Source organism: Seriola dumerili, unplaced genomic scaffold (assembly GCF_002260705.1).
Source record: "Seriola dumerili isolate Sdu_G_001 unplaced genomic scaffold, Sdu_1.0 BDQW01001504.1, whole genome shotgun sequence".
Taxonomy (NCBI): domain Eukaryota; kingdom Metazoa; phylum Chordata; class Actinopteri; order Carangiformes; family Carangidae; genus Seriola; species Seriola dumerili.
The window spans coordinates 54,605-78,920 of record NW_019175759.1 but is presented as its reverse complement, the minus strand read 5'-3'; the positions used below and the strand labels follow the sequence as shown (position 1 = coordinate 78,920).

At 44.7% G+C, this 24,316-nt stretch overlaps 3 protein-coding genes across 4 annotated transcripts; 2 read left to right on the top strand and 1 right to left on the bottom strand.

Annotated features, from left to right (window-relative positions):
- Window positions 1-853: 853 nt before the first annotated feature.
- Window positions 854-8,223, bottom strand: cfap53 (cilia and flagella associated protein 53). Its single transcript, XM_022768341.1, has 8 exons — window positions 7,831-8,223; window positions 6,703-6,932; window positions 6,217-6,390; window positions 4,262-4,565; window positions 2,571-2,789; window positions 1,509-1,725; window positions 1,269-1,371; window positions 854-1,167 (listed from the first exon to the last, which is right to left on the bottom strand). The coding sequence occupies exons 1-8, from the start codon at window positions 7,897-7,899 to the stop codon at window positions 930-932; spliced, it is 1,554 nt and encodes a 517-aa protein (XP_022624062.1). The 5' UTR covers window positions 7,900-8,223; the 3' UTR covers window positions 854-929.
- Window positions 8,224-13,918: 5,695 nt separating this feature from the next.
- LOC111238703 lies at window positions 13,919-17,193 on the top strand. The gene is made up of 3 exons (XM_022768340.1): window positions 13,919-13,950; window positions 14,160-14,232; window positions 14,880-17,193. Exons 2-3 carry the CDS (start codon window positions 14,177-14,179, stop codon window positions 16,486-16,488), a joined length of 1,665 nt encoding a protein of 554 aa, XP_022624061.1. The 5' UTR covers window positions 13,919-13,950; window positions 14,160-14,176; the 3' UTR covers window positions 16,489-17,193.
- Window positions 17,194-18,684: 1,491 nt separating this feature from the next.
- Window positions 18,685-24,016, top strand: LOC111238707. Of its 2 annotated transcripts, none has more exons than XM_022768345.1 (3): window positions 18,685-18,800; window positions 21,480-21,556; window positions 22,108-24,016. In XM_022768345.1, the coding sequence occupies exons 2-3, from the start codon at window positions 21,549-21,551 to the stop codon at window positions 23,627-23,629; spliced, it is 1,530 nt and encodes a 509-aa protein (XP_022624066.1). In that variant the 5' UTR covers window positions 18,685-18,800; window positions 21,480-21,548; the 3' UTR covers window positions 23,630-24,016. The 2 variants fall into 2 exon arrangements, with proteins under 2 accessions (XP_022624066.1, XP_022624067.1); XM_022768346.1 differs by lacking the exon at window positions 18,685-18,800 and adding an exon at window positions 18,809-18,979.
- Window positions 24,017-24,316: the final 300 nt, after the last annotated feature.

The window sequence follows — 24,316 nt, the reverse complement described above, 5'->3', positions numbered from 1 at the left end:
GAGCACAACGATTATTCTGACAGCAGGTAATGAGTCCACTCCCAAACCACTCCCTCTGCTGGAATGAGGTGTTTACCTGCCGACGCCGGTCCGCCCACCAAAGGCATTATGACTGTCGCCACCGTGAAGGCAGCAGCACAAAGAGGTTTTTAAACGCTCACTGAGCATGTGTCTGTGGGAAGGGCTGGAGGTTCAGATCAGCTGTTTCCTGCTTCCTGCCTCTGTAAAGCGGTGGTCCTCAGGGCGGGTCCTTGAAGGGGCCCCAGCATGGTAAATGCCCCCCCCCCCATTTTCACTATGATTCATCAGGAAGTAACATGGATACAGAACGTGTAAATATTGTAACTGTTGGATGAATGTGACACAGGAGAGCCGTGTGTTCGATTCCCATGTTGTTTCTATTATCCATGACTGTTTGTTGTTGTTACTGTAACCATGACAACAGAGATCATCTAATGTTGAGGGGAAACTTATTTTAACCCAAACCACCATCTTTTCCTAAACCTTCCTGAGAGGTGAAGCTCACCTGTTGTTACCTGACGACAAACAGGAAGTAGTGAGTCAGACTGAGGATTACTGTTGTCTTCAGGGTTCTTTCACAATAAAACACTCAGACTTGATGCAACGAAGATCTCCTCCCTCTGCATTACCCAACAGTTCGCAGGACACCAGCACACCTGAGCTGCAGGTGTGTGATGTAATGTCTGCTCTCTGTCGTATCCTCCCACACAGATCTATAATCAATGATCTATAATCTATAATCAAACTACAGCTGATCTCAAAATTCTGACTGAAACATCAGCTGTCAGATCACAGGATTACTGCAAACATTAAAAACAATCTGTTGGTGACAGAACATTTTATTTGAACCAATCAGAGACCAGCTGGTTGTCATGGAGACTCCTGGCTCCAGACTGAGTCCAGCGGGTCTATGTGGGTCTGGGGGCAGAGCTGGGCCCCTCTGCTCTCCTGAAGGGGTGGGGGGCCGTGGTGTGGGAGGTGGGTCTGGACAGGATCTGGTCCATCTTGTGGTCGTAGAGCTGCTGCAGGATCCGACCCTGCTGCTGCTCCCTCTGAGCCTCCGCCCTCTCCTCACACCTGAGCTGCTGCTGCTGCCGCACCTGAGCCCTCAGGTCGGCCAGGTACGCCTCGGAGGTCTGCCTCTGACTGTGAAGACCAGAACACAGAGACCGGGTCAGACCTGATCCAGAACAGAGACCGGGTCAGACCAGCATGAACAGAACTCGGTTTGTGGTTCGAGGACGTACCGTCTCTTCTCCTCCTCGTCCTTCAGCTTCATCTCCTCCATCGCTCTCTGAAGCTCCTCCCCCTCTCTCTGAAGCTCCGCCTGTTTCTGCTGGTTCAGAACCACTACACACACACACACACACACACACACACACACACACACACACACACACACACACACACACACTTCTGTTAAAGCCGGGTTCTCTGACGGTCTGCTTCTGTTACAGTCTGGTTCTGTTAAAGCCTGGTTCTCTTACGTTTCTGCTGGATCTGCAGGCGTCGGGCCTCCAGGACCTGGTCCATCAGTCGGTTCCTGGCCTCCCTCTGCAGGCGGTTCTGCTCCTCCCTCCGGGCCCAGGTCTCCCTCAGCTTGTCTTCGATCAGCTGCTCCGTCTCCTGCTCCTCCCTCCTCTGTCTCTGCAGCTCCTCATACAGATACTGTCGGTACCTCCGCTGCTCCTCACGCAGCTCCGCCTGAGAGCAGGGGTCAGGGGTCAGAGGTCGGGGGTCAGAGGTTGGGGGTCAGACTCTCACCTGAACATTAGAACCTTCATCATTCTATCAGACGGAGCCTCAGCTGCTGTTCCTAATGAATTGACTCTGTACTGAGGTTCTCTGACGCCCTCGAGTGGCTGACATCAGGAAGTACACTGAGCTAACATGGAGTGCTTCCTGTTCCACTCTCACCTGTTCACTGAGCATCAGGTGCGTTCAGGTGCATCAGTGTCAACTTCACAAAGTGAAGTTGTAGTGTCTCCATGATCAGACTCAAGTCCATTTCATGTTTAACTGTTTATTACCTGATGATTTTGGTTCTTGTCTCTATGACTCTTAATAAACTAATTCTTCACAGACAATTTAATTATTATTTCATTTAACTATCATAAAGTTTTAATGTGGATTCGTTTCCTGTGATTTGGAGCTTTAATAGAAAAAAAAAATCAATAAACAAGAAGGAAAAAAAGAGGAGGATCCACCGTGACTCCTCATTATCTCATGTGACATATTTATTACAACATATTGATTACTGTTTTCATTTAGAGCCAATTAAAGCTAAAACTTATTCTATCAAAGTGACAGTTTCTCTATTTAAATAATAGAGTTTTATTATTATTATTATTATTATTTTGCAGCAGTGAGGGAGGGGCAGACAGAGCTGATCAGTCCAGGATCTTGAGGGTCAGAGGTCATGACTGAGATGTCAGCTGTTCCACATGGACACAATGTCTGACATAACTTCCCACCACAGTTCCCTGTCAGCTGACCTCTGAGCAGCTCAGGTGAGTTTACCTTCCTCTCAACAGCTCAGGTGAGTTTACCTTCCTCTGAGCAGCTTCCTGTTTCTGGTCAGTTTCCTGTTGGAGCAGCTGCTGCAGGATGCTCATGTCCAGCTGCAGCTCGTCCTGCTGCTCTCGGGCCAGACGCCTCATCTTCAGCCTCAGACCCTGATCCAGCTGCTGACGTCTGGTGTGCTGAGCCTGCTGCCTCTGCTGCTGCTCCCGCTGCTCCTGCAGGAGCTGCGTCTCCTGCTGCTGCAGCTGCAGGAGGAGATGACAGGGACAGGTCAGTCTCCTCAGACACACAGTTTGTCAAAACAGCACTTTCCTTTGGAACTACATTTTTCTCAACCGCTGAACTACTGTATTCCACGCCTACAGTGTGCACTGTATCACGCCGCAGCTGCAGGTCAGTGAATCAGAAAGAGCTGAAATTGTTTTGGCGGGTAGATAAAGATGAAAATCTTCTACATGAAGCTTCATTTAAACAGATGTTGGATTGTTTCACTGGGTGTCTTTTAAAAGTGTCTAAAACAGCTGTTTTTTGCCACCCACAGCAGTGATGACATCACTGCAGTGACATCACTGCTGTGGACGGGGCTGCTGCTCCTCCAAACTGAACATGACGACCTCACACACCCCCACGTCTGATCGCCACAGCTGTCACTATCTTTCTTTCTGTCTTGGATCACATGACTGACAGCTCGGAACAGAGGTCTAATCCAAACTCATTCTTATTCATTAGTGCCACAGGTGCTCAGCTGTTCTAGCTATTCTAGCTGTGGAGCTAGAACACAGCTATTCTAGAGGCAGAGCCCGAGGCACTCCTCTCCCTCTCAGGGTCTGCACAAAATTTAAACGGGGGTGCCGAGTCCGGCAGCAATACCTGTCTCACTCTCACTGACACCTAATGTAATCGTCTTTTTCTTTCAAAAGAATCTCACTCTGTCTTCGCACTGAGCTTACTCACTCATTTTAAGGAATATCTGAATAAAATACAGACTGTAGAAACTTCTGGCTTCAGTGTCTGTCACGGTGTTTTCGGTTTTTGAAAAGAAGTAACGGTTTTCTCATAATTTGCAATTGTTTGAAGCCATGTAGAAGCCAAATTCTGGGCAGATTTTGACATTGCCATGGCAACAGCAGCTCCTGACCTGACCTCTGACAGCCAAGGGCTGCGTGATGTCATCGCTACAGTGACACACAGAAGATTTTTTACCCTGACCCTAACCCTGTCCCTAACCCTGTCCCAGCAGTCGCCCCCGTGGCACTCAACATTTCCCTGGAATTTTCTAGTTATTATTATCATTGTTATTATATTATTATTATATTAATATCATCATTATTATATTATCATTATAATTATCATCATTATTATATTATTATTATTATTATTATCACTGTTGGTCTCCTATAATAAAGGAAGGTGAAGTGCCGTGAGATAATGTATATTATGATTTGCCGCTATACAAAATTGAACTGAATTATTATTATTATTATTATTATTATGCAGATATTTGCAAATGTATATATGTGTATATGTATATAATTCAATTTCTTTTTTTCCTTTTCTTTATTTCATTATCTATTTATTCTATTAATAATTATATTTATGTTATTATATGAATATAGATCTTCATTATGTTTTGTCTTTGATACTTTGATGATGCAGCGTGTTGAGGTGAATCGTTGGTGTGAGGAAAGTTGGAGGTGACACTGTGTGTGGTTCAGACCATGAGTCGCGCCTCCTCCTCCTTCAGCTCCTTGTCCCTGTGTCTCTGCCGCTCGGCCTCCTCCACCTGAGTCTTCAGGACGTTCAGCTGCTCCTGGTTCCTCTGCTGCTGCGTCTGCGCTCGCCGCCTCTCTCTCTCGTCTTTGGCTCGCCGGTCCGCCTCCCACAGCTGGTCGAACAGCCGCTCCTCCTCCCGCTGCTGCTGCAGCCGCTCCTGTCGGCTCCTCACCTGAGAGGCTCGCTCCGCGCACACCTGCTGCTCCCGCCGCCGGTTCTGGACGGTGCGCAGCTCCTCACAGCGCTCTCTGAAAACACAGCATCAGCCCGTTCACTCTCTCTGAGCAACGACACGCTCCGGAGAAATAAAACAACAGATCCGTTTCTTATCGAGCTTCATCATCGTTCACGTTCAGCTCATTCATTCATCTGCCAGTTCAAAGTCCGGTTCAAAGACCGGGTCATGAGACCGGGTCAAATTCCGGGTCAAAGTCCGGTTCAAAGACCGGGTCATGTCTGTCTCATCAGGTCATCAATCGATGATCAATACTGATCAGTCACTCAGCAATAGCTTTGGCCTCACTGATACTTTTCATAAATATCTACTCGTGCTGCAGTGAAGGACCTGAGTCCCTGTCTGAGACTGGACCAGGACCAGGACCAGGACCAGGACCAGAACCAGAACCAGAACCAGGACCAGGACCAGAACCAGGACCAGAACCAGAACCAGAACCAGGAACAGGACCAGGACCAGGACCAGAACCAGAACCAGGACCAGAACCAGAACCAGAACCAGAACCAGAACCAGCACCAGGACCAGGACCAGAACCAGAACCAGGACCAGAACCAGAACCAGAACCAGGAACAGGACCAGAACCAGAACCAGGACAAGAACCAGAACCAGAACCAGAACCAGCACCAGGACCAGGACCAGAACCAGAACCAGGACCAGAACCAGAACCAGAACCAGGAACAGGACCAGAACCAGAACCAGGACAAGAACCAGAACCAGAACCAGAACCAGCACCAGGACCAGGACCAGAACCAGAACCAGGACCAGAACCAGAACCAGAACCAGGAACAGGACCAGAACCAGAACCAGGACAAGAACCAGAACCAGAACCAGAACCAGCACCAGGACCAGGACCAGAACCAGAACCACGACCAGAACCAGAACCAGAACCAGGAACAGGACCAGAACCAGAACCAGGACAAGAACCAGAACCAGAACCAGCACCAGGACCAGGACCAGAACCAGAACCAGAACCAGGACCAGAACCAGAACCAGGACCAGAACCAGCACCAGGACCAGAACCAGGACCAGAACCAGAACCAGAACCAGCACCAGCACCAGAACCAGAACCAGAACCAGAACCAGCACCAGCACCAGAACCAGAACCAGAACCAGAACCAGAACCAGCACCAGCACCAGGACCAGAACCAGGACCAGAACCAGGACCAGAACCAGAACCAGGACCAGGACCAGGACAAGAACCAGAACCAGGACCAGAACCAGGACCAGAACCAGGACCAGAACCAGAACCAGGACCAGGACCAGAACCAGAACCAGAACCAGGACCAGAACCAGGACCAGAACCAGCACCAGGACCAGAACCAGGACCAGAACCAGAACCAGCACCAGCACCAGCACCAGAACCAGAACCAGAACCAGCACCAGCACCAGAACCAGAACCAGAACCAGAACCAGAACCAGAACCAGCACCAGCACCAGAACCAGAACCAGAACCAGAACCAGAACCAGCACCAGGACCAGAACCAGAACCAGAACCAGAACCAGAACCAGGACCAGGACCAGGACCAGAACCAGAACCAGGACCAGGACCAGAACCAGAACCAGAACCAGGACCAGAACCAGGACCAGAACCAGAACCAGAACCAGGACCAGGACCAGGACCAGGACCAGAACCAGAACCAGGACCAGAACAGAGTGGTGTTTACATGAAAAGCTGCTCCAGCTTGTGTGACACCAGCTGCTGTCTCTCGCTCTCTCTCCTCTCCATCAGGAGTCGGGCTCTCTCTCTCATCTTGGCCTGTCTCTCCACCGTGGTCTCCTTCTTCTCCTCCAGCTCCCGCAGCAGCTGCTGCTCCTCGGCCTCCAGCAGCTCAGCCAGCCTGAGGAGACAGAGGGAGACGTCAGCCATTTAGTTTATTTTCATAAATTTACCCAGAATGCATTGCAACAAAGCTAAGAACTGAAGTGTTTGTGCTTCAGATGAATGATTGATTTCTGTGAAATATTAAATGATGATTTTCTTCACAGAGAAAAAGGCTAGAAACCTTTAATGTTTAAAGTGCTGTATTTTACCACCTGTTTATCAGATGTTCACTCTGTGTAGTAACCAGTTACCATGGCAGCCAGATAAATGTGGGGTAGTTAAGTTCAGTACTAGAGTAAAAGTACTCAGTTACTCTCTGCAGACAGACCTGTGTCTCCTCTCGTCGATGTCGGACTCGTTCTGCTTCACAGCAGCTCTCACTTCCCTCTCGATGGCTCCTCTCAGGAAGTGACGGTCTGAACTCTTCAGCCATGAGTTCTTGATGTCGCAGGTCTGCTGATACCTGGTGAACTCCAGGACTTCATCCCGGACCGCGTCCTGTTTCTGCCTCTCCAGGATCAGGTGGTCCACGGGCCTGGACGGCGGGAACTTGGCTCTCTGCTCAACAGAGACATAACACAAACTCATTTACACCTGAGTCTCTCTGACCTGAGTTAAAACTTAACTCTATTGTCCCTGAGAAACAAAATATAAAAAACACAAAACATAATAATAAAAAACGTCATTATCATCATGTTTTCTCTTCTCTTTGTGGAACATTAAGTTTACAAACATCAGGCAGGATAATGACAGTAAAAACTGTCATAAACATTCAAAAATAAGAAAATTAAATGTAAATATGTAAAATATAAATAATAAACGTTAAACATGAATAATATTAAATGAATAAACATAAAATGATTGATCAATTGGTCTTCAATTTAAATCCCATCAGTGTTGGAATACACAAGAATGAGCTGATTCATCTTGAGGTGATGCCATTATAAAAAGAAACGCTGACTTTGACTTAATTTAGAATGAATATGATGATATATAATTAGTTTATTTACATTGAACTTTCAGTGAACAGTTAGAAAGTCAGAGAGTAAACACACTTACATGTTACATCACATACATATAATTTATATTTCATAGTTTTATTTCACTATAATTCACAGGAAACTGCATTTATTTAATAACTTTAGCTCCTTCACAGATTATGATCAATAATCCTAAATATAATCAATGATATATTATTATAAACATACTTTAATAATTATTCACCATCTACCCAGCAGCTGTGTAATTACATCAGCTCCACCTACAACAGTAAAGTGATGAACATATTAATGTACTTCCGGTAGGTTTACTGTCATTCATATTAATACTTTTACTTCTAACATTTAGAACTGGTAACGCAGTATTTGTACTCTGTGGTAGTACTGTTAGTTTTTACTGCAGTGAGATATCCGAGTACTCCCTCCACCTCTGAGTTAGCGGGGGCTCGGTGTCTCACCACGGCCGCGGAGTGAGGCGTCGGCCCGGTGAACTCCCGACCCCTGGTTCTCTTCTGGCTCAGCAGCATGTTCAGGTGAAAGACAACAAATCAACCTCTCCAACTTCACGGTGCTTCACACGGTTCAGGTGGGCTCCTACTGTTGAAACATCACACACAAACAGCGCAGGTGTTCTGTTGCCGTGGAAACGACCAAACACGGGGGCGTCACGGTGAAGACAGCGCCCCCCGGCGGTAGGAGGACCGGCTAAAGCACTGCAGTGACTACCCATCCGAACCACCGAGCTGTTTCAGACGTTCTCCGAGACTGACGTTCTCCATGTTCCTCAAAACAGAACCTCGTGACTCTCCTGGATCCGAGAACCAACACACAGGTTCATGTTCTGACTTCCATGTTGAATAGTTTAGTCTTCGTTTCAGAGAGGCCAGCTTCAGTCCGTCCTCTTAACATGGCGGCGGCTCTACATACTACAACACCCATGAGGCTCTCTGAGGACGAAGCCGATCAGAGGCGGGAATCAAACTCGAAGCGAATTGAAAACGTTTCTTTGCGTAATTAATGAACAGAGAAGTCGCGTTAGTTACTGAACTCACCGACAAAGTGTCCCTGAATCTGAAAATGACGTCGTTTAAACCGCCGAGTGTTTTTACAGTTTCACCTTTAGCTTCTACTCACTGCTAGCAGAGCACGCGACAGAATTAAAGCTCTGTGATTGGGTCTTTGTCGGTGAAATGCACCCTGGGAGTTGTAGTTGACTTTTCTCCTTCAGGTTTTATGTTCACAGGCTTCTCGAACCTGTGACTTTTTTTTTTATCAGATCAAGATCTGATCTGTCTACATAAATAATAATAATTAAAGTTTGTTTCTCAGCTCCGGCCACCTGCTGGAGAAAAGGACACACCACAGCTTTTATTCCTGCTCAAATAAAAACTTATTAATGAAATTAACAATGTTTAATTTCAGTCAATAAAGACCTTCATCACAGTATAAATACGTTGTTGTGTCTTTCAGATGTTGACACTTTCATCTGCACAGACCTGAACTTTATCTCAGGACTTTTATTATAATTCTGTATAAAGTGTACATTTGATTTATGGATTTATACATGTTTCTATGTCAGAGTCACTGGTTGCATTTACCACATTGCTGTGTCTGAGATGAGGCAGGGGGTAAGTAAATACAATAGTGTAAATTTAATGCCAAACCCTCTTTAGGTACGGGATTAATTAATGGATGACTAGAGAATATTACTTGATCTCAGAGGGTTTCATGCTGTTTGCCCATTAAGCAAAATCACATAACCCATTAAGCTATGACAAAGTAAGAGGATATTATTAAAGCACTGATATACTTGTTTGAAGCTACAGGTTTATCATTGAGGTTCCAGGTTCACACAAAGTACAAACATGTGGACAATGATGCTGCTTGTCTAAAAAAAAAAAAGATGCTTCTCTTTAATTAGGACCAACAGATCAAATCTGATCTGACACACACCTGACGTTCAGGTTCTGACACTGAATCTGAACTTGATTCATTGATTGGAACATGTTTCAGTCAGAGATACTGTAGATTAACTGACTGAAATCACGGCAGACCAGAGATGTACTGTGTCCAAATGTAAAACACTTTTTCTCAGTGTCTTTAGTTTCTCATAAATGTTCGGTCAAGTTCTGTTATTGTCTTTAAAAACTCATCCAAAGTCTTCCTATATTTGTAAGCTAACCATGCAACACCTTCTATCACTGAAGTTATTCTGAGTTTCGCAGTAACGTCAAACAGCTCCAGTATCTTTATTTCCAGTCTGATAAACATTGAGGCCTCAGCTCCATCTGATGTCCTCCGTAGTTCTCCACATGCAGTCTTTACATCTTCCAGTTCACAGTTCAGTGATGCAACGATCCTCCTCAACTCTTCTGTTAATTCATTCACTTTCTTCACACTTTCTTCTTCTGTTATTTTCAGCTTAATCATGAAACCAATAACAGCAACACTTGCAGCTCCAAACACCACAACACTGACACCTCCCGTGAACGGAGCTGTGATCATCGCTGCTCCAAGTAATGCTCCTGCAATCACAGCTCCTCCAATTATAAACAGCTTTATGTTTTTGACTTCAGCAGCGATCCTGTGAAGCTCATCTACATCCTGATTCATCTTGAGTCTGTAGTGGCCAAACAGTTCGATGAATGAAGCTATAAAGTCAGGAGGATTTGTCCTGCTCCATTTCACTTTATGAACACTCGGGACCATTTTCAGGAAGTTTCCTCCAGACGTGTAGAGAAGCTTTTTGTTTCCTGTCAGATGAACAGATGTCTCAGTCTGATCCTGACGACTCTGAGTGGAGACAAAGACACATCATAAACGTGATTAAACATCATAAACGTGATAAAACATCATAAACGTGATTAAACAGCAGACTGAGCTGCTCTCAGATCAGCAGTTCAACAGGTTCGATGACTTTCACATTAAAGTATTTTTGACTTCAGTGTCGACAGAAGAGTTTTTCCTGCTGTGGTAGATTCATGAGATGATGCGGTTCTTCTTACCTCTCTGTCTGCACAAGCTGAGGGAGACTCTGCTTCTCCAGACTGAATCCGTCACAAGTCAACAGCGTCACAACTGCTCCAAAGACAAAAAAGTTTTACCTGAATGACTCAGCCGTGTGTTTGACACACATTGTTCCTGTGAAATCATGTGATCAGTCTGCGCCTCCTCCACTGTACACAGACGATGAAGGTGTGTCCGACAGAGGCTGTTCACTGTGCATGACCTACATGTTTTGTAAAAGAAAACTCTATGAGTTATCTTTATTTCTTCACATAGGTGGTAACCAGGTGGAGAGCACAGTGTTCACTGTGAACCAGCTGCTCCATCAGCTGATCCTCCATCTGCTCCACAAACATCAGTGAGTTTTTAGTTTGTTGAATCCAGATGTGAGCTTCCTCTAAAGAGTCAGGACCAGTTCAGTCCATCAGCAAGAACCTCTCAGTGTTACTGTGGTTTCATATTTACAGGATCATTTCTAACGTGCTGATACAAACCTGAGTTTCTCCTCCTGTAAACTGAACAGACAGCTCCCCCTGCTGGATGGGTGGAGGCAAGGTTTACTGGCAACCCAATGAAGAGGACGTGTGTGGTTGATCCGGTTGGAGGACTGGTTGGTCCATCAACTGGAGGGAGGGTCCTAACCGTACACGTGATTTTACTTCACCAAACTGTAAGCTACCACCAACACTGTAGAGCCAGAACAGAAAAGTAACGACCATGTACCGAGTAACGTGTGATGTCACACCCCAGTTATTGAGATATTCATTCATTCATTGTCTACCGCTTATCCTCTAGTAGGGTCGCGGGGGGGCTGGAGCCTATCCCAGCATCCTTTTGGGCGAGAGGCGGGGTAAACCCTGGACAGGTCGCCAGTCCATCGCAGGGCAAACACACAGAGACAGACAACCATTCACTCTCACAGCCACACCTACGGTCAATTTAGAGTCTCCAATCAGCCTAGTCTTTGGACTGTGGGAGGAAGCCGGAGAACCCGGAGAGGCACAGGGAGAACATGCAAACTCCACACAGAAAGACCCCGCGTTCAAGCCGGAACTCGAACCCGGAACCTTCTTGCTGTGAGGCGACAGTGCTAACCACTGCACCACCGTGCCGCTCAGTTATTGAGATAGATTGACCCATTTCAGTCTGGTTTTGACTGGACTGTAGTTGGACTTGATGCTGTTGATGGCACCATCCTGCTGGAGAGACTAAAGCACTGCGTTGGCAGAGATGGCCCTGCCCTCAGATGGTTTTCTTCATATCTCACAGAGAGATGTTTCAGGGTGACTGAAAACGTTAATCCACTCAGTTTGACCTTTGACCTCTGAAGATGCAGCTCAACTCAGTTCCTTCCTCCCACGTTCAGACTTCTGCCTTCCAACAGCACAGGGATCCTGCGGTCAAACAAAATGGCTGAAACTGAATTTAAAATAATATGCGAACGTGACAGACATGAAGCTCTGAAGTGAAACAACAGCGCCTCCCTCACACATACCCACTGTTGGGAGACCCCCAAGAGTTTCACACTTCCTCTGTTACTCTCCATCACAATGTGCGAAGGGAACTCTATTCAGCTCAGGGGTTTTGCAGTAAGAGGAAGTTGCACAAGAAGGGTCCGTCCACCAGTCACGGCAGCAGCTTGTTACCATGGTGATCTATACAGACTGTGCTCTTGCTTAAAGCAGTAACTGAAGCCTGTTATAAAATAAGTGTGTGAATAACAGACTGAGTTACTTCCTGTAATCACTGTGTGAAGACGTTCTTCTTCTTGATTCTCCTGGCGCCTGTTCTGCTGTTTGTTTCTTTAGTCGTTAGATTAGTCGTTAGTAAGTCTGGACCACTTACAGACTGTTCGTTAGCTTTATATAAAACATTTGACCTTTGTGGAGAGAAAACTCATTTTTTCAGTACTCATCACACACCAACCCGGCTTGGTCCTGCACACCTTTTTCAGGTAAGCCCCCTCCACATGATGGTTACAGGTAAATCCAGTTAGGTCTGAAAGAGACGCTGGGAGCCCAAAGCATTCTTTGAGGGTCTATTAGGAACAGGCTGGGGCGGCAGGAAACTGTTAGAGGGATTCATTACAGGGCTGCCCCTGACAGTGAGGAGAGGGAAGTCCTTCAGTTAAGTGCCAACCTGAAGTTCAGGCTGGAAGTTCAGGAAGTTCAGGATATCCAATGATATCAAGTACAATAATAAAACACTGTTAATGTGGTCGTTTGGTTTCATGAGTTCTTCTATCTGTGACACTGCAGGTCATTTACAGAGGGGGAGGGGTGTTTACAGCTGAGGATGGACTCTGGAACCTGCAGCTGATAAAGACGCAGCTAAGCGTTCAGTCTCTGTACTGAAACACCTTCATCATTATCACCATCACTTTGCAGGAGACAGACAGGCGTGGACAGACCGACGACGGATAGATTCAGTCTGGAAAAACAGATTTTAGTCACATCTGACCGAAGCCTCAGAGAGTGAAGGGAAACTGGTTTAGGAGGTAAAATCCTGCTTTGTTCACAGTCTCACTTCAATGTGTCTGATTCAGCTTCGTCACAACACTGTGTTATATACATCTCTTGTGTTATTTCCATTGTAAACAGTAATTGAGGATTGATAATTTGATATTGCTTCAGTTGTGGGAGGATAGAATCAAATCACTTTCACACTGTTCAACCCAAATAAGATAATTTACATTTTGCCTACGTAGATTATAGATTTCATTATTTGGACTCGTAGCAATTTTCATTCCACCGTCAGTAAAAGATGTTCTCAGTTTTATCCCCGACGAGCTTTGGCTCTAACCACAGTAATATCTCAAGGGTCACTCGCACTTTATTATGCATCTATTAACAGTTAACTTTACTTTCTTGTATTGACGTTGACTCAGACTTTTTACTGGTCTAAACTTGGTTAAACGCTTCACCTGCCAATATATTTGAGGTGACAATAAACATGACTTTGATAGTGGATGTGATTACCTCACGGTGACATTATCTGTGTCAGACAGTCGGGTTAACTAACGTGCAGTCAGTGTTGGCAGAAAGGAGGCGGTTCACTGCAGCGTGGAAGAGGTTAATAATAATATCATCATAAAATCATCATAACGCTTCAAAGCAGCTCAGAAAGTAGAACACAGCAACACGATACAGAAATGACTCTGTTGCTCCACAACACATTTCTAAAGCCATGAAGAAAGTTCTGAATTAATTTCATTGTTAAACTGAAGACAATAATTAAAAAGTGATTCTGTCTCAAATCTGAGTAAAAGGTTTCTTCTCAACTTCAACAGGTGACGACAATGAGTGTTAAAGAGGAGATTTTAGATGTTCTGGAAGAGTTGTCGAGAGATGAGTTTCATGACTTCAGGTGGCATCTGCAGCAGCAGCCAGACATCCTGGACGGCGTCTCAATCCCAAAGAGTCACCTGGAAGAAGCAAACAGGTGTGAGACGGTCGATAGGATAGTGGGGAAACACCACCAACAGTCTGTGAAGGTGGTGAAGGACGCATTAAGGAAGATCCACAGGAATGATCTGGCGGAGAAACTGTCAAGCAGCAACACAGGAGCACAAGGTGAGGACATATTCACAGTTGGTGTAATCTGGATGCATTTGAAGATCCAGTCATTTCAAAAGTGTATGACATGCAAGAGAGCCAATAAAAACAAATGGAACACTCAAAGTTTTCATATTGTTTTAATTAAATATTAAATTAGGCTTTTATTTATTTATTAAAGCATCTCTTTGGCAGAAAGCTTAACTCTTTGTTCTATTTATATCCAGGGTTCTACCCAGATGTGATGCCAGAACCAAAGCTTGTGCAGCAGAGATTGCACCCAACAAGGCTCCAGAAAAGGTTTGTATAAATACAAGCAGAGAAGGATGAGACTCTTCCTGGACTGATGAGTTAACACACCTGCACCATTAGCTCCAATGTTTACACTAAGGTTACTCTAACTCCCTCCATGAATCGCCACATTAACATTGTGCGGGGGTTTGACTGTCTCAGATTCCTGGGAGCGGTGCTGCCGGGGGGATTTGCCCCTGGTAGGGTCTCCCATGGCACATTGGTTCCAAGGCAGAGGCCAGACTAAGAGCCATTCTGTAACCACCACATTAAAAGGTTATCTTTGTTTACATCCCATTTACAGAGCCAGGTTTCTGACTGAGTTCAGCAAATCCAACTAAACAGCAATCCATATCTTTAGGCCCCGCCCACACCACCCTCCTCTGTACACAGTGGTTAGATGACTGCAAAACCACCTTATTATCTGAGGACACAGATATGCAATACATAACCACTACACACACACACACACACACACACACACACACACACACACACACACACACACACACACACACACACTACTCCATACAGACATGTTGTGTATAATCTGTCTGAGTGATGGAAAAGTTTAGATTTCACCTGTCAGTGATGTAGTAAAGAGAAAAGTAAATGAGCTGCTGGAGGTGTTGACTGACTCTTTGCTTTTTCTACAGCTTCAGTATCACCTCAGAAAAATATAATGACATCATCTCCAAAAGTTCTCAGATCAGTTCAGGATCTCCTGCTCGATACCAGCTGAGAACAAAGACAGAAGAGATCGGTACTCTGACCAGAAAGACTGTTGGTGAACAAAATCTGAACAAGATAAACAAAACCATCTTACTTGTTGGTGAAAGAGGAACAGGGAAATCTGCTCTGATCAACACTCTGGTCAACTACGCCATGGGAGTAGAGTTTGATGACGACATCTGGTCTGAGATCGTAGAGGAGGAGAAGAGAAGTCAGTGTGATAGTCAGACATCTGATGTGATCGTGTACGAGATCTTTGACTTTAAAGAAAACACTCTGCCCTACTCTCTGACCATCATTGATACTCCTGGATATGGAGACACCAGAGGGATCGAACATGATGACATCGTCAGTCACAGATTATTGGACCTGTTCCGCTCAGAAGAAGGAGTTCATGAAATGAATGTAGTGGGTCTGGTGCTGAAGGCGTCAGAGAACCGTCTGAGTGGCCGACTGATGTACGTCTTTGATTCGGTCGTTTCTCTGTTTGGAAAAAACCTGGAGAACAACATCGTCACTCTCATCACTCACTCAGATGGAGTTGCACCTGAAAATGCTCTCAAGGCTCTTGATTCTGCTGACATTAAATGTGCCAAAAATGAGAAGAATCATCCTGTTCACTTCCTGTTTGATAACTGCCAGACCCCACAGAGAACTAAGGGGAATAAGGCAGCTTTAAGGAATGCATGGGAAATTACAAAGGGACAAACGGGTCAGTTCGTGAACTTCCTGGAAAAATGTGGACCTCAAAAACTGGAGAAAACTGTGCATGTGTTGAATGAGCGCATCAGAATGACAGAATGCATCCAGAAGCTGCAGGAGAGAATCAAGTTGATCGAACATAAACAGACTGAGATCAAACAGACAAGAGAAGCTCTGAAGAAACATGAACACGAGATGAAGAAGAATAAAGAGTTCACTGTAGAAGTGGATGAGGTCTACAAAGAGAAAGAAACTATCAGTGGTGGGATGTGGTGGTTGTTTTTTAATAAAGGAGCTGTGACCTGTAATGTCTGTGAAGAGAACTGTCACTATCCATGCACAATGGCTCGAGGTCCTGAAGGCTGTGACATTATGAAAAACGGGAAATGCAGTGCTTGTAAATGTCCTGCATCAGATCATGTGAAAGAAAAGGAGATCTATGTCAACAAGACAAGAAAAGTTGAGAAGACTCTACAAGGCATGAAAGACGAGTATGAAGAGAATAAAGCAGAAGGTGAGAAGAAGTCGAGTCTCCTGGAAAATCTAGAAAAGGAAATGAGAGAGCTGACGGCAGAGAAGACCAGTTTGCTCGAAGAATCCTACCAACATGTCGTCAGGCTGGAGCAGATCGCCCTGAATGTGGATTCACTGACCACTCAGGTCCACCTGGACTTCCTGACTGAGAAGATGAAGGAGAGAGGAGACACAGAGAAGAAACAGAAACTGGAGGAGATGAGAAGTCGAGTGGATGAAAGAACCAGGGCAGGACTGAGGTATATGTTAAGTAAACAAGCAGCAGCTGGGAAGGCAGGTAAAGAAATGATGAATTAGGTGAAAACATCATTCTGACGTGTCGTTTGTCGTCACTCTTTAAACATCAAAATGTTAGACTGTAACTGTTGCATCATTGTGTTCACATGGACTTAACATGGACTTCAGTAATCTGGTTACAGTCGACTTTCTGCAGTAATCTGATTTCTTCAACTGGATATGAGAAACTTGGTTTCCTAGCTACGTTTCTCCAATAATTACTTCATCCAAAGTCAGAGTCACCTCTACAAGACTTACATCACTAAAGCCCCAGTGCAGAAGGAGAACTTGGTGTAAGTAGAAAGCACTACAGTTATTCAGTAAGTGAAGGAGATCAGGTAAAGTTTATAGTTAGAGCTAGTCAGACATGTGGAGGTGTTAGGAGAGGAGGTGCTCTCTGAAGAGAGGAGTTGTCAACAGATTCTTGAAGATACAGATGGACCCTCTGCTCTGATAGACTCTGGTAACTTGTTCCACCGTCAGGAACCACAGACCAGAACAGTCTGGACTGACACTGTCTTATGTGCAGTAGGATAAGGCTGAATGACTGAGTTCAAGCAGATGGCGCAGATCCAGAAGTCACTCTGAAGGCAGCTTTAATGACTTGAATTAGATTCGTGCAATGAGCAGAGTGAATTCACTATATTGTGTTGTTCCACATGAAATCACGTCCTGATTGATGCAGTTTTCTGTGAATCCTGAATAAAATCTGCTTGATGAAAAGAGTTTGATCAGAGTCTTCACTGGATCATCAGCTGCTTCTTCAGTCTGTTGAAGCTTCTGCTGAACTTTATTCAATAAATGTCTGTTTGTCTTTGTTCCTGAAACACTTTGACTTTGTTGTGATTGAACAGAGAAACACACTCCACCATTAGAGCTGATGTTTAATCAGAGCATCATGAAGAAGGTGTGATAAACACTTGCTGTGTCACAATTCAGGGGCCGCATCCTTCAGAGGACCCGGTATACGAAGGTGTGGCCCTTCGTTGCTATTGTGACTGAACGGACCGAATGGACTGAACTGAAATGAGATGGTCTGGTATATGGAGGTTTTCGCTTTGTGTCAGATCCAGCCGTTACGTTGCGTCGCAAAGTGCAGCTCCTGTATCTCATAACTCTGTATCTCATTCTCTTTGAGAAGGGTCGTCTTATTGTGTTGTGTTCCAGGTGTTAAGGTTGTTTGTTTCCTATGAATTTTTGAGGGTTCACCCACAGCCATAGCACCAACAAGCAGGGTTAGCCTACAACATGAGCGTCTGCTGGTTTGCATGAACAGGGTGTCCTGGGACGGAGTCACATTCCCAGCCTGAATTCTTGTTTCAGTCGCTCCTGCCTCAGAGGAGAAACTAAACCTCAGCCCATAAAACTGACGGCAGTTTCCTCCTTTAGTCTATTGCCTTTGTTCTTCGTCCTTCTTTTCCCTCTCTATAAATCTTCTGACTCAGTTCACTTCTGATAAATAGATCTTCTAGACTGAATAAACATAATCATTAAAAATAGTTTAACAGTGCCTGAGATCAAATATTGAACCAGGAGTCTAAACAAATCAAATGTCATAAGTGTTTACCGTCCATCTGTCAGATATTGAACATTGAACTCATCACTGGACCAATACATGTTCTATCTTTGTGAGAGAATGAAAAATCCTGACAGAGACGTCATCATTAAAACTGTTTAAATGCAAAAACACGTCCCAGTTCAAGAGTTCAGCAGCTCATTTGATTTTATTGACCATCAGAGCAACAAAAGTGCTGAGTTGTAAAACAGTGGAAGGATTTAACCCTGGGTTAGAGTTTGTTAAAGTTTCAGTAACATGAGCTGATGCTTCTCTGTGAATGAGGATTTGTTATCACACTGCAGCTTGTATATTCTCACTCTCTTGCTGCTTAGGAAAAACTAATCAACGACAATATTCAGCTGATTTGAGCAGGATCCTGTTTTACGTGTGTTCAAGGTGTGTTTTACCCAGGCGGGGGGGGTGGGGATCTGACCAAATATTTACATGCAGAGCTAACCCCGTTCTGAGGTGAAAACTTCCAACAGCATTTCTGTAAAAGTTGTTCTGCTGTAGCTACTCTGTAATGTAAGTGTGTCTGTGTGTGGGGTTTTGGGTTTGGTCATGTGATTTCCAAGAAGTGGTGTGCTATAATTTCTCCAGCAGCAGAGAAAAGCAATGAGGCCATGAACTTCCTTATCAGAGAGTTCAGACGTCAGCTCTTTGCTAATAGCTCTATAAAACCTATGGAGGCTGCTCAGTTACAGTTCGTTGATCTGGATTCAAACAGCGACTGCTCAGATTCACTTTGACCTGCAAACACAATCCAGCCTCACAGGTTAGTACAGGAAACCGAAGACGGCACGTCTGCGAGTGTTTTCTTGTCAACGTGGAATAAGTCATTTGTGGGATTACTCAGACATTTGACCGTCCACCAGGGTTTCTGCCTCTGAAGTTAGAACGCTGTTTTATGTGGACGTGCACTGCAACACACAAGGCTTGTTTGAATGCACTGCTGTGAGTGAAGGATCATATGTTCATTTTACTGTTGAATACCATTGATTGAGTGGCAGTGATGATGACATGAAACTGAGTCCCAAAGCCAGAGATAATGCACTGTTAAAGGTTATGACTGTATAACTGCATGTAGAGTGTAGTGACAGTTTGAATCCCAGCTGTCACACTGTGTGTTTACTGTTGTTTTCACATCAATGTCTCATATTGTTCTGATAATATTATTAATAGTAAATGTTGGAATAGAAAGTCAACACAGATCAATCAGTTAATGGGGCTTTTAGGCTTTTCCACCTTCAGGAGACACTTAAGTCTCTGCTTGAGTTCTTGGTTTCTGCTTCTGGTGTTTGGAAAAAACAGTTAACATCACAACTCTTAATGAAATGTTAAGAATGAATAGTCGGGTCTCGATCAGGGTTTTGTTGAAGTACATCAGCGTGAGCTGCTAGCTGCTTCACCACTGTGCAGGCTGGTGAAATGGATCGCAGGGTTGGTACTCTCTGTGGCCTGCATGGTGACTAGAACCTCTGTAGACTGGGTGTAACTAGCAGCTAGTTAGCATGGCTAGCATCATTAGCATAGCAGTGCTGTGTGTAGCCCATAGACTGTATAAAAAATACAGCACCGTGCTGGGCAGATAACAGGTGTGCTAACAGCGTTTGTGCTCTGAAAGACATCAGCTCAGAAAAGGGGAAAATTAGCGTACTCACCTGGGTGTCACGTTTACATCAATGCTGACCAGAGCTGGAGGCGATAAAAACCTGTGACTGCTGCAAAGTAGGGCCGAAGGGTACGAAAAAATAAATCAAATATATAAAAATATTGACTGATAGTGTGGTTACAAACACCAGGTCTGTCAACTGGCCTGAGCCGTAGAGTCTGATATCACCCGGCAGGAATCGCTCCATCTGTTGAGGATGGTGTTCTTAAACTCGTCTTACATGTTGTGTGGGGGGTTGGGAGGTGCTGCCCAGCATCACCAGCAGTTTAGGGTTAGGGTTGTCCACAACCACCTTCTCCATTGTGACCTTCTTGGATCCAATCAAAGACCCTTCTGTACGTTTATTCAGTCTGTTGGTATCCTTTGTTGTGATGCTTCCTCTCCAGGAACAGACTGGCAGAACATGTGGAACATTTTGTTGCATACATTGAAGAACTGGAGCCAAATTAAAGGACCATGGTCCCTGTAATGAGGTGCAGGGATGCAGCGTTTCAATCTCCTTTTATTCATTCTCAGTTTAAGATCCCTGCTGTCTCCTCCTTAGCTCTGCCAGAATTGAGGGCAATCTTCTGGCTGCAGTAGTAGATTGCTGCAGGGCGATTGGTTGATTGGCTGATTGGCTGATTGGCTGATTGGCTGATTGCATGTGTCTGTGGAGTTGCAGGTGTAGCTTCCAGTCATTGGACGTGAGCGAGGGAAAAGGAGAGCAATAGGATGTATCAAGAGCTGTAGCCAAGGGAAACGTGTTGAATTCAAAAGGGTCGGCACTTAACCATCAACATTGTCTCATGTGGTGAGCAACGAGTGGACACAGTCTGTGAATCCACATACAACAAGTGGAGGCAGCAGGAGGCAGCAGGTCACCACTGTAGACTGGATGTGTCAACATGTGTGAGCATTGGACAACAGCCAAGACTCTAGATAAGAAAGAACAACAGACCCTGGTTTACATTGTGTCAGTAGCCTCACTCTGCATTTAGTTTGCAAGCAGGAGTCTGGGCGGTGGTGGTTGATTAGCCTGGGCCTTAAGCCCCTTCTAACCCCTATGGTGTGTCATATAGAGCAGGCTACAGCTTTTATTTTCAGTCTCTCAGACACTTAATCAACTTTTGAGTAAGTGCCAGTCAGAGCAGCTAGCAGGAGAATAAATTGAGGTCTGACCTGGACTGAGGGTGAAGTATGTCACCTTCTTGATATTTGGGCAGCTTCTTCAGAAGCTTCCTCCAGTTTACGCTCACGCCTGTGATGCATCTGACCAATGAGAGGAAAGAAAGTTCTCACCTTCCTTCCACCTTTGCTCTGGTTTGCATTTTTTCTGCTGTTTGTTTCTGAATAGTTTGGGTTTTTTGACGTGGGGTTGTGTGAGGTTGGGTTGTTACCTAACCTACAGTAGATTCTGTTCAGCGTGGTCCCAGTTAGGAGAGAGCCGACTGGCAGCACCGTCAAAGTGGCAGAGTGATGTGTTGCTGTGGGCGGGGCCACCAGAACACACCTCATCTTCCTGTGAAAACAGCACTTTCCTCTGACACTACAATATTAAATCGCTGAACGACTGTCTTCTTAAGCACAAGCACCTACAGAGCGCACTCTCCTAACTGGGAGCTATGGGACTATCCCTTTAACTGTTAATGACTTCAGACGAGATCAGACCAACTACAGGTTTGAAAACAGCTTCAGGTTTAACTGTGAGTTGGTAGAGTCCATTTATTGTGTAATATTCTTTCATTGCTGATGAATGAATCTGTTGTTAATGTTTTATTGGTTGTTTTTAATCTGATGCAGAGACCAAACCTCAGACACCATCACACCTGATTCACCTTCACTGTGTGGAGCTCTGCACCAGGAATCACCATGGCAACGTGAGTAACAACAGGCAGCAACAATACACTGTGACTGAAAGAGACAGTGACGCTACAAGCTCCTCAGAAACATGAACACACTGAAGCTGCTTCAGATCCAGTGATAGAATCAGTACGAGCTCACCTTTCACCTGGCTGTCAGAGACTGTAGTCTGCAGTGCAGTTACACTCTTCATCACAGTCATCATGAAGCTGTTTCTGTCTCTCTTCTGTCTGATTTTAGAAATAGCTGTACTATGCAAACTCTACTGGGAAATGTAGTTCAAGGAAACATAGCAACACCAACCCAGTGGTGGAGGAAGAGGTAAATCCTTGACTGAAATAAAGGTGGCAACAAAACTGTAAAACTCTCCTCCCTGGATTTCTATTCTGTAGTGGAGTTTGATCTAAACACAAATGACCTCAGCACATCAGATAGCTGCAGCATTTTGGAACACAGCTCTTTAATCCAAATCATGAATCATTTTGTGGACCGGATGTTCAAAGACAAAGGTAAAAGTCTGTATGTAAAGCTGAAATGTGGATTGAGCTTTATTCTACTTTCTCCACAGGATCAGTAATGTCTCGGAAAAATACAAGGACATCATCTCCAAAAGTTCTCTGATCCATTCAGGATCTCCTGCTCTATACCAGCTGAGACCAAAGAAAGAGAGGATCGGTACTCTGACCAGAAGGACTATTGGTGAAAGAAATTTGAACAAGGTAAATAAAACCATCTTACTTGTGGGAGAAACAGGAACAGGGAAATCTACTCTGATCAACACTCTGGTCAACTACGCCATGGGAGTAGAGTTTGATGACGACATCTGGTTTGAGATCGAAGAGGAGGAGAAGAGAAGTCAGTGTGATAGTCAGACATCAGATGTGATCGTGTACGAGATCTTTGGATTTGAAGATAAAACTCTGCCCTACTCTCTGACCATCATTGATACTCCTGGATATGGAGACACCAGAGGGACTGAAAAGGTTGACATCAGTCAAAGATTACTGGACTTGTTCAGTTCAGAAAATGGAGTTCATGAAATTAATGTAGTGGGTCTGGTGATGAAGGCGACAGAGAATCGAGTGACAGACCATCTGAGGTACATCTTCAATTCAGTGATGTCTCTGTTTGGAAAGAACTTGGAGAAGAACATCGTCGCTATCATCACTCACTCAACTGGAATGCCACCTAAAGCTGTTCTTGAAGCTCTTGAAGATGCAAAAATTAAATGTGCCAGAGATGAGAGGAAACAGCCGGTTCACTTCCTGTTGAATAACTGCCAGAATAAAGACCGAACACAGGGCAGAGAATACCTGCAACAAGCTGATAAAGTAACAATGAGAGGAATTAGTCAGTTCAAAGACTTCCTGCAGACATCCAGACCTCAGAAGCTGATGACAACAGTTGAAGTGTTGAATTCACGCATCAGACTGACGGCCTGCATCCAAAACCTGGAACAGAGAATTGAGTTGATTGAACTGAAACAGACAGAAATCAAACAGACTCAGGAAGCTCTGAAGAAACATGAACATAAGATGAAGAAGAATGAGAAGTTCACTGCAGAAGTGGATGAGGTCTACAAAGAGAAAGAACCTATCAAAGGTGGGATGTGGTTGTTTTTTTATGAAGGAGCTGTGACCTGTGAAGTCTGTAAAGAGAACTGTCACTATCCAGGATGCACAATGGCCTGGAGTCCTGGACACTGTGAGGTGATGAAAGGAGGCAGCTGTATTGTTTGTACCAAGAAGTGTCCTGTATCAGATCATGTGAAAGAAAAGTGGAGGTTTGTGACCAAGACAAGAAAAGTTCAGAGGACTCTACAAGGCATGAAAGACAAGTACGAAGAGAATAAAGCAGAAAGTGAGAAGAAGTCGAGCCTCCTGGAAAATCTAGAAAAGGAAATGGAAGAGCTGACGGCCAACAAAGATCAGTACCTTGAAGAGTCCTACCAACATGTCGTCAGTCTGGGTCAGATCGCCCTCAGGGTCGATTCACTGTCCTCTCATGGTCACTTGGACTTCCTGATTCAAAAGATGAAGGAGAGAGGAGACACAGAGAAGCTCCAGAGACTGGAGGAGATGAAAATTTGAGTGGATGAAGAGTCAGAGGAGGATTGTGGTACGGTTATAGAAGTAGTGATGTAGGTGAAGGACATCACCATGAAGAGTCAGACAGACAACACGACCATTTGATGATGATTCTGTCTTTCTGTGGTTTGTGACCAGATACCTGCAGAACTAATGACATTCCCACCAGCTTGACTGGATGCTGTGTTTACTTCTCGTTAGTAAACGTTAGCATGCTAAATTGCTAAACTGAAATGTTCCTCTGTCTCTCAATTTGAATACTTCCGTACTCACCCTTAGTAATATGAGTGCATAAGTGCGTTGTCACTGACAAATATGGCAACACACACAATGAGTACGCCTACCTGGATGGTTCTGCTCGAGGTTTCTGCCTCTTAAAAGGAAGTCTGTCCTTGCCACTGTCGCCTAGTGCTGCTCTTGGTGGGAATTATTGGGTCTTTGTAAATATTATAAAGAGAAGGTCTAGACCTGCTCTATTTGGAAAATGCCTTGAGATTAAGTATGTTGTGAATTGGCACTATACAAATAAAAATAGACTTGACTTGATGGTTCACTCAAAATGGTCAAAAAGTTGAGCATAAAACGACGGACACTTGAGCTCAGTGGAGATGAAAAAGAAGAGTTGGTCTGACTACAATGCCAATTCTCCTACAAGTTGCTCACAAGCAGCTGATTCAACAGCCAAAGTAT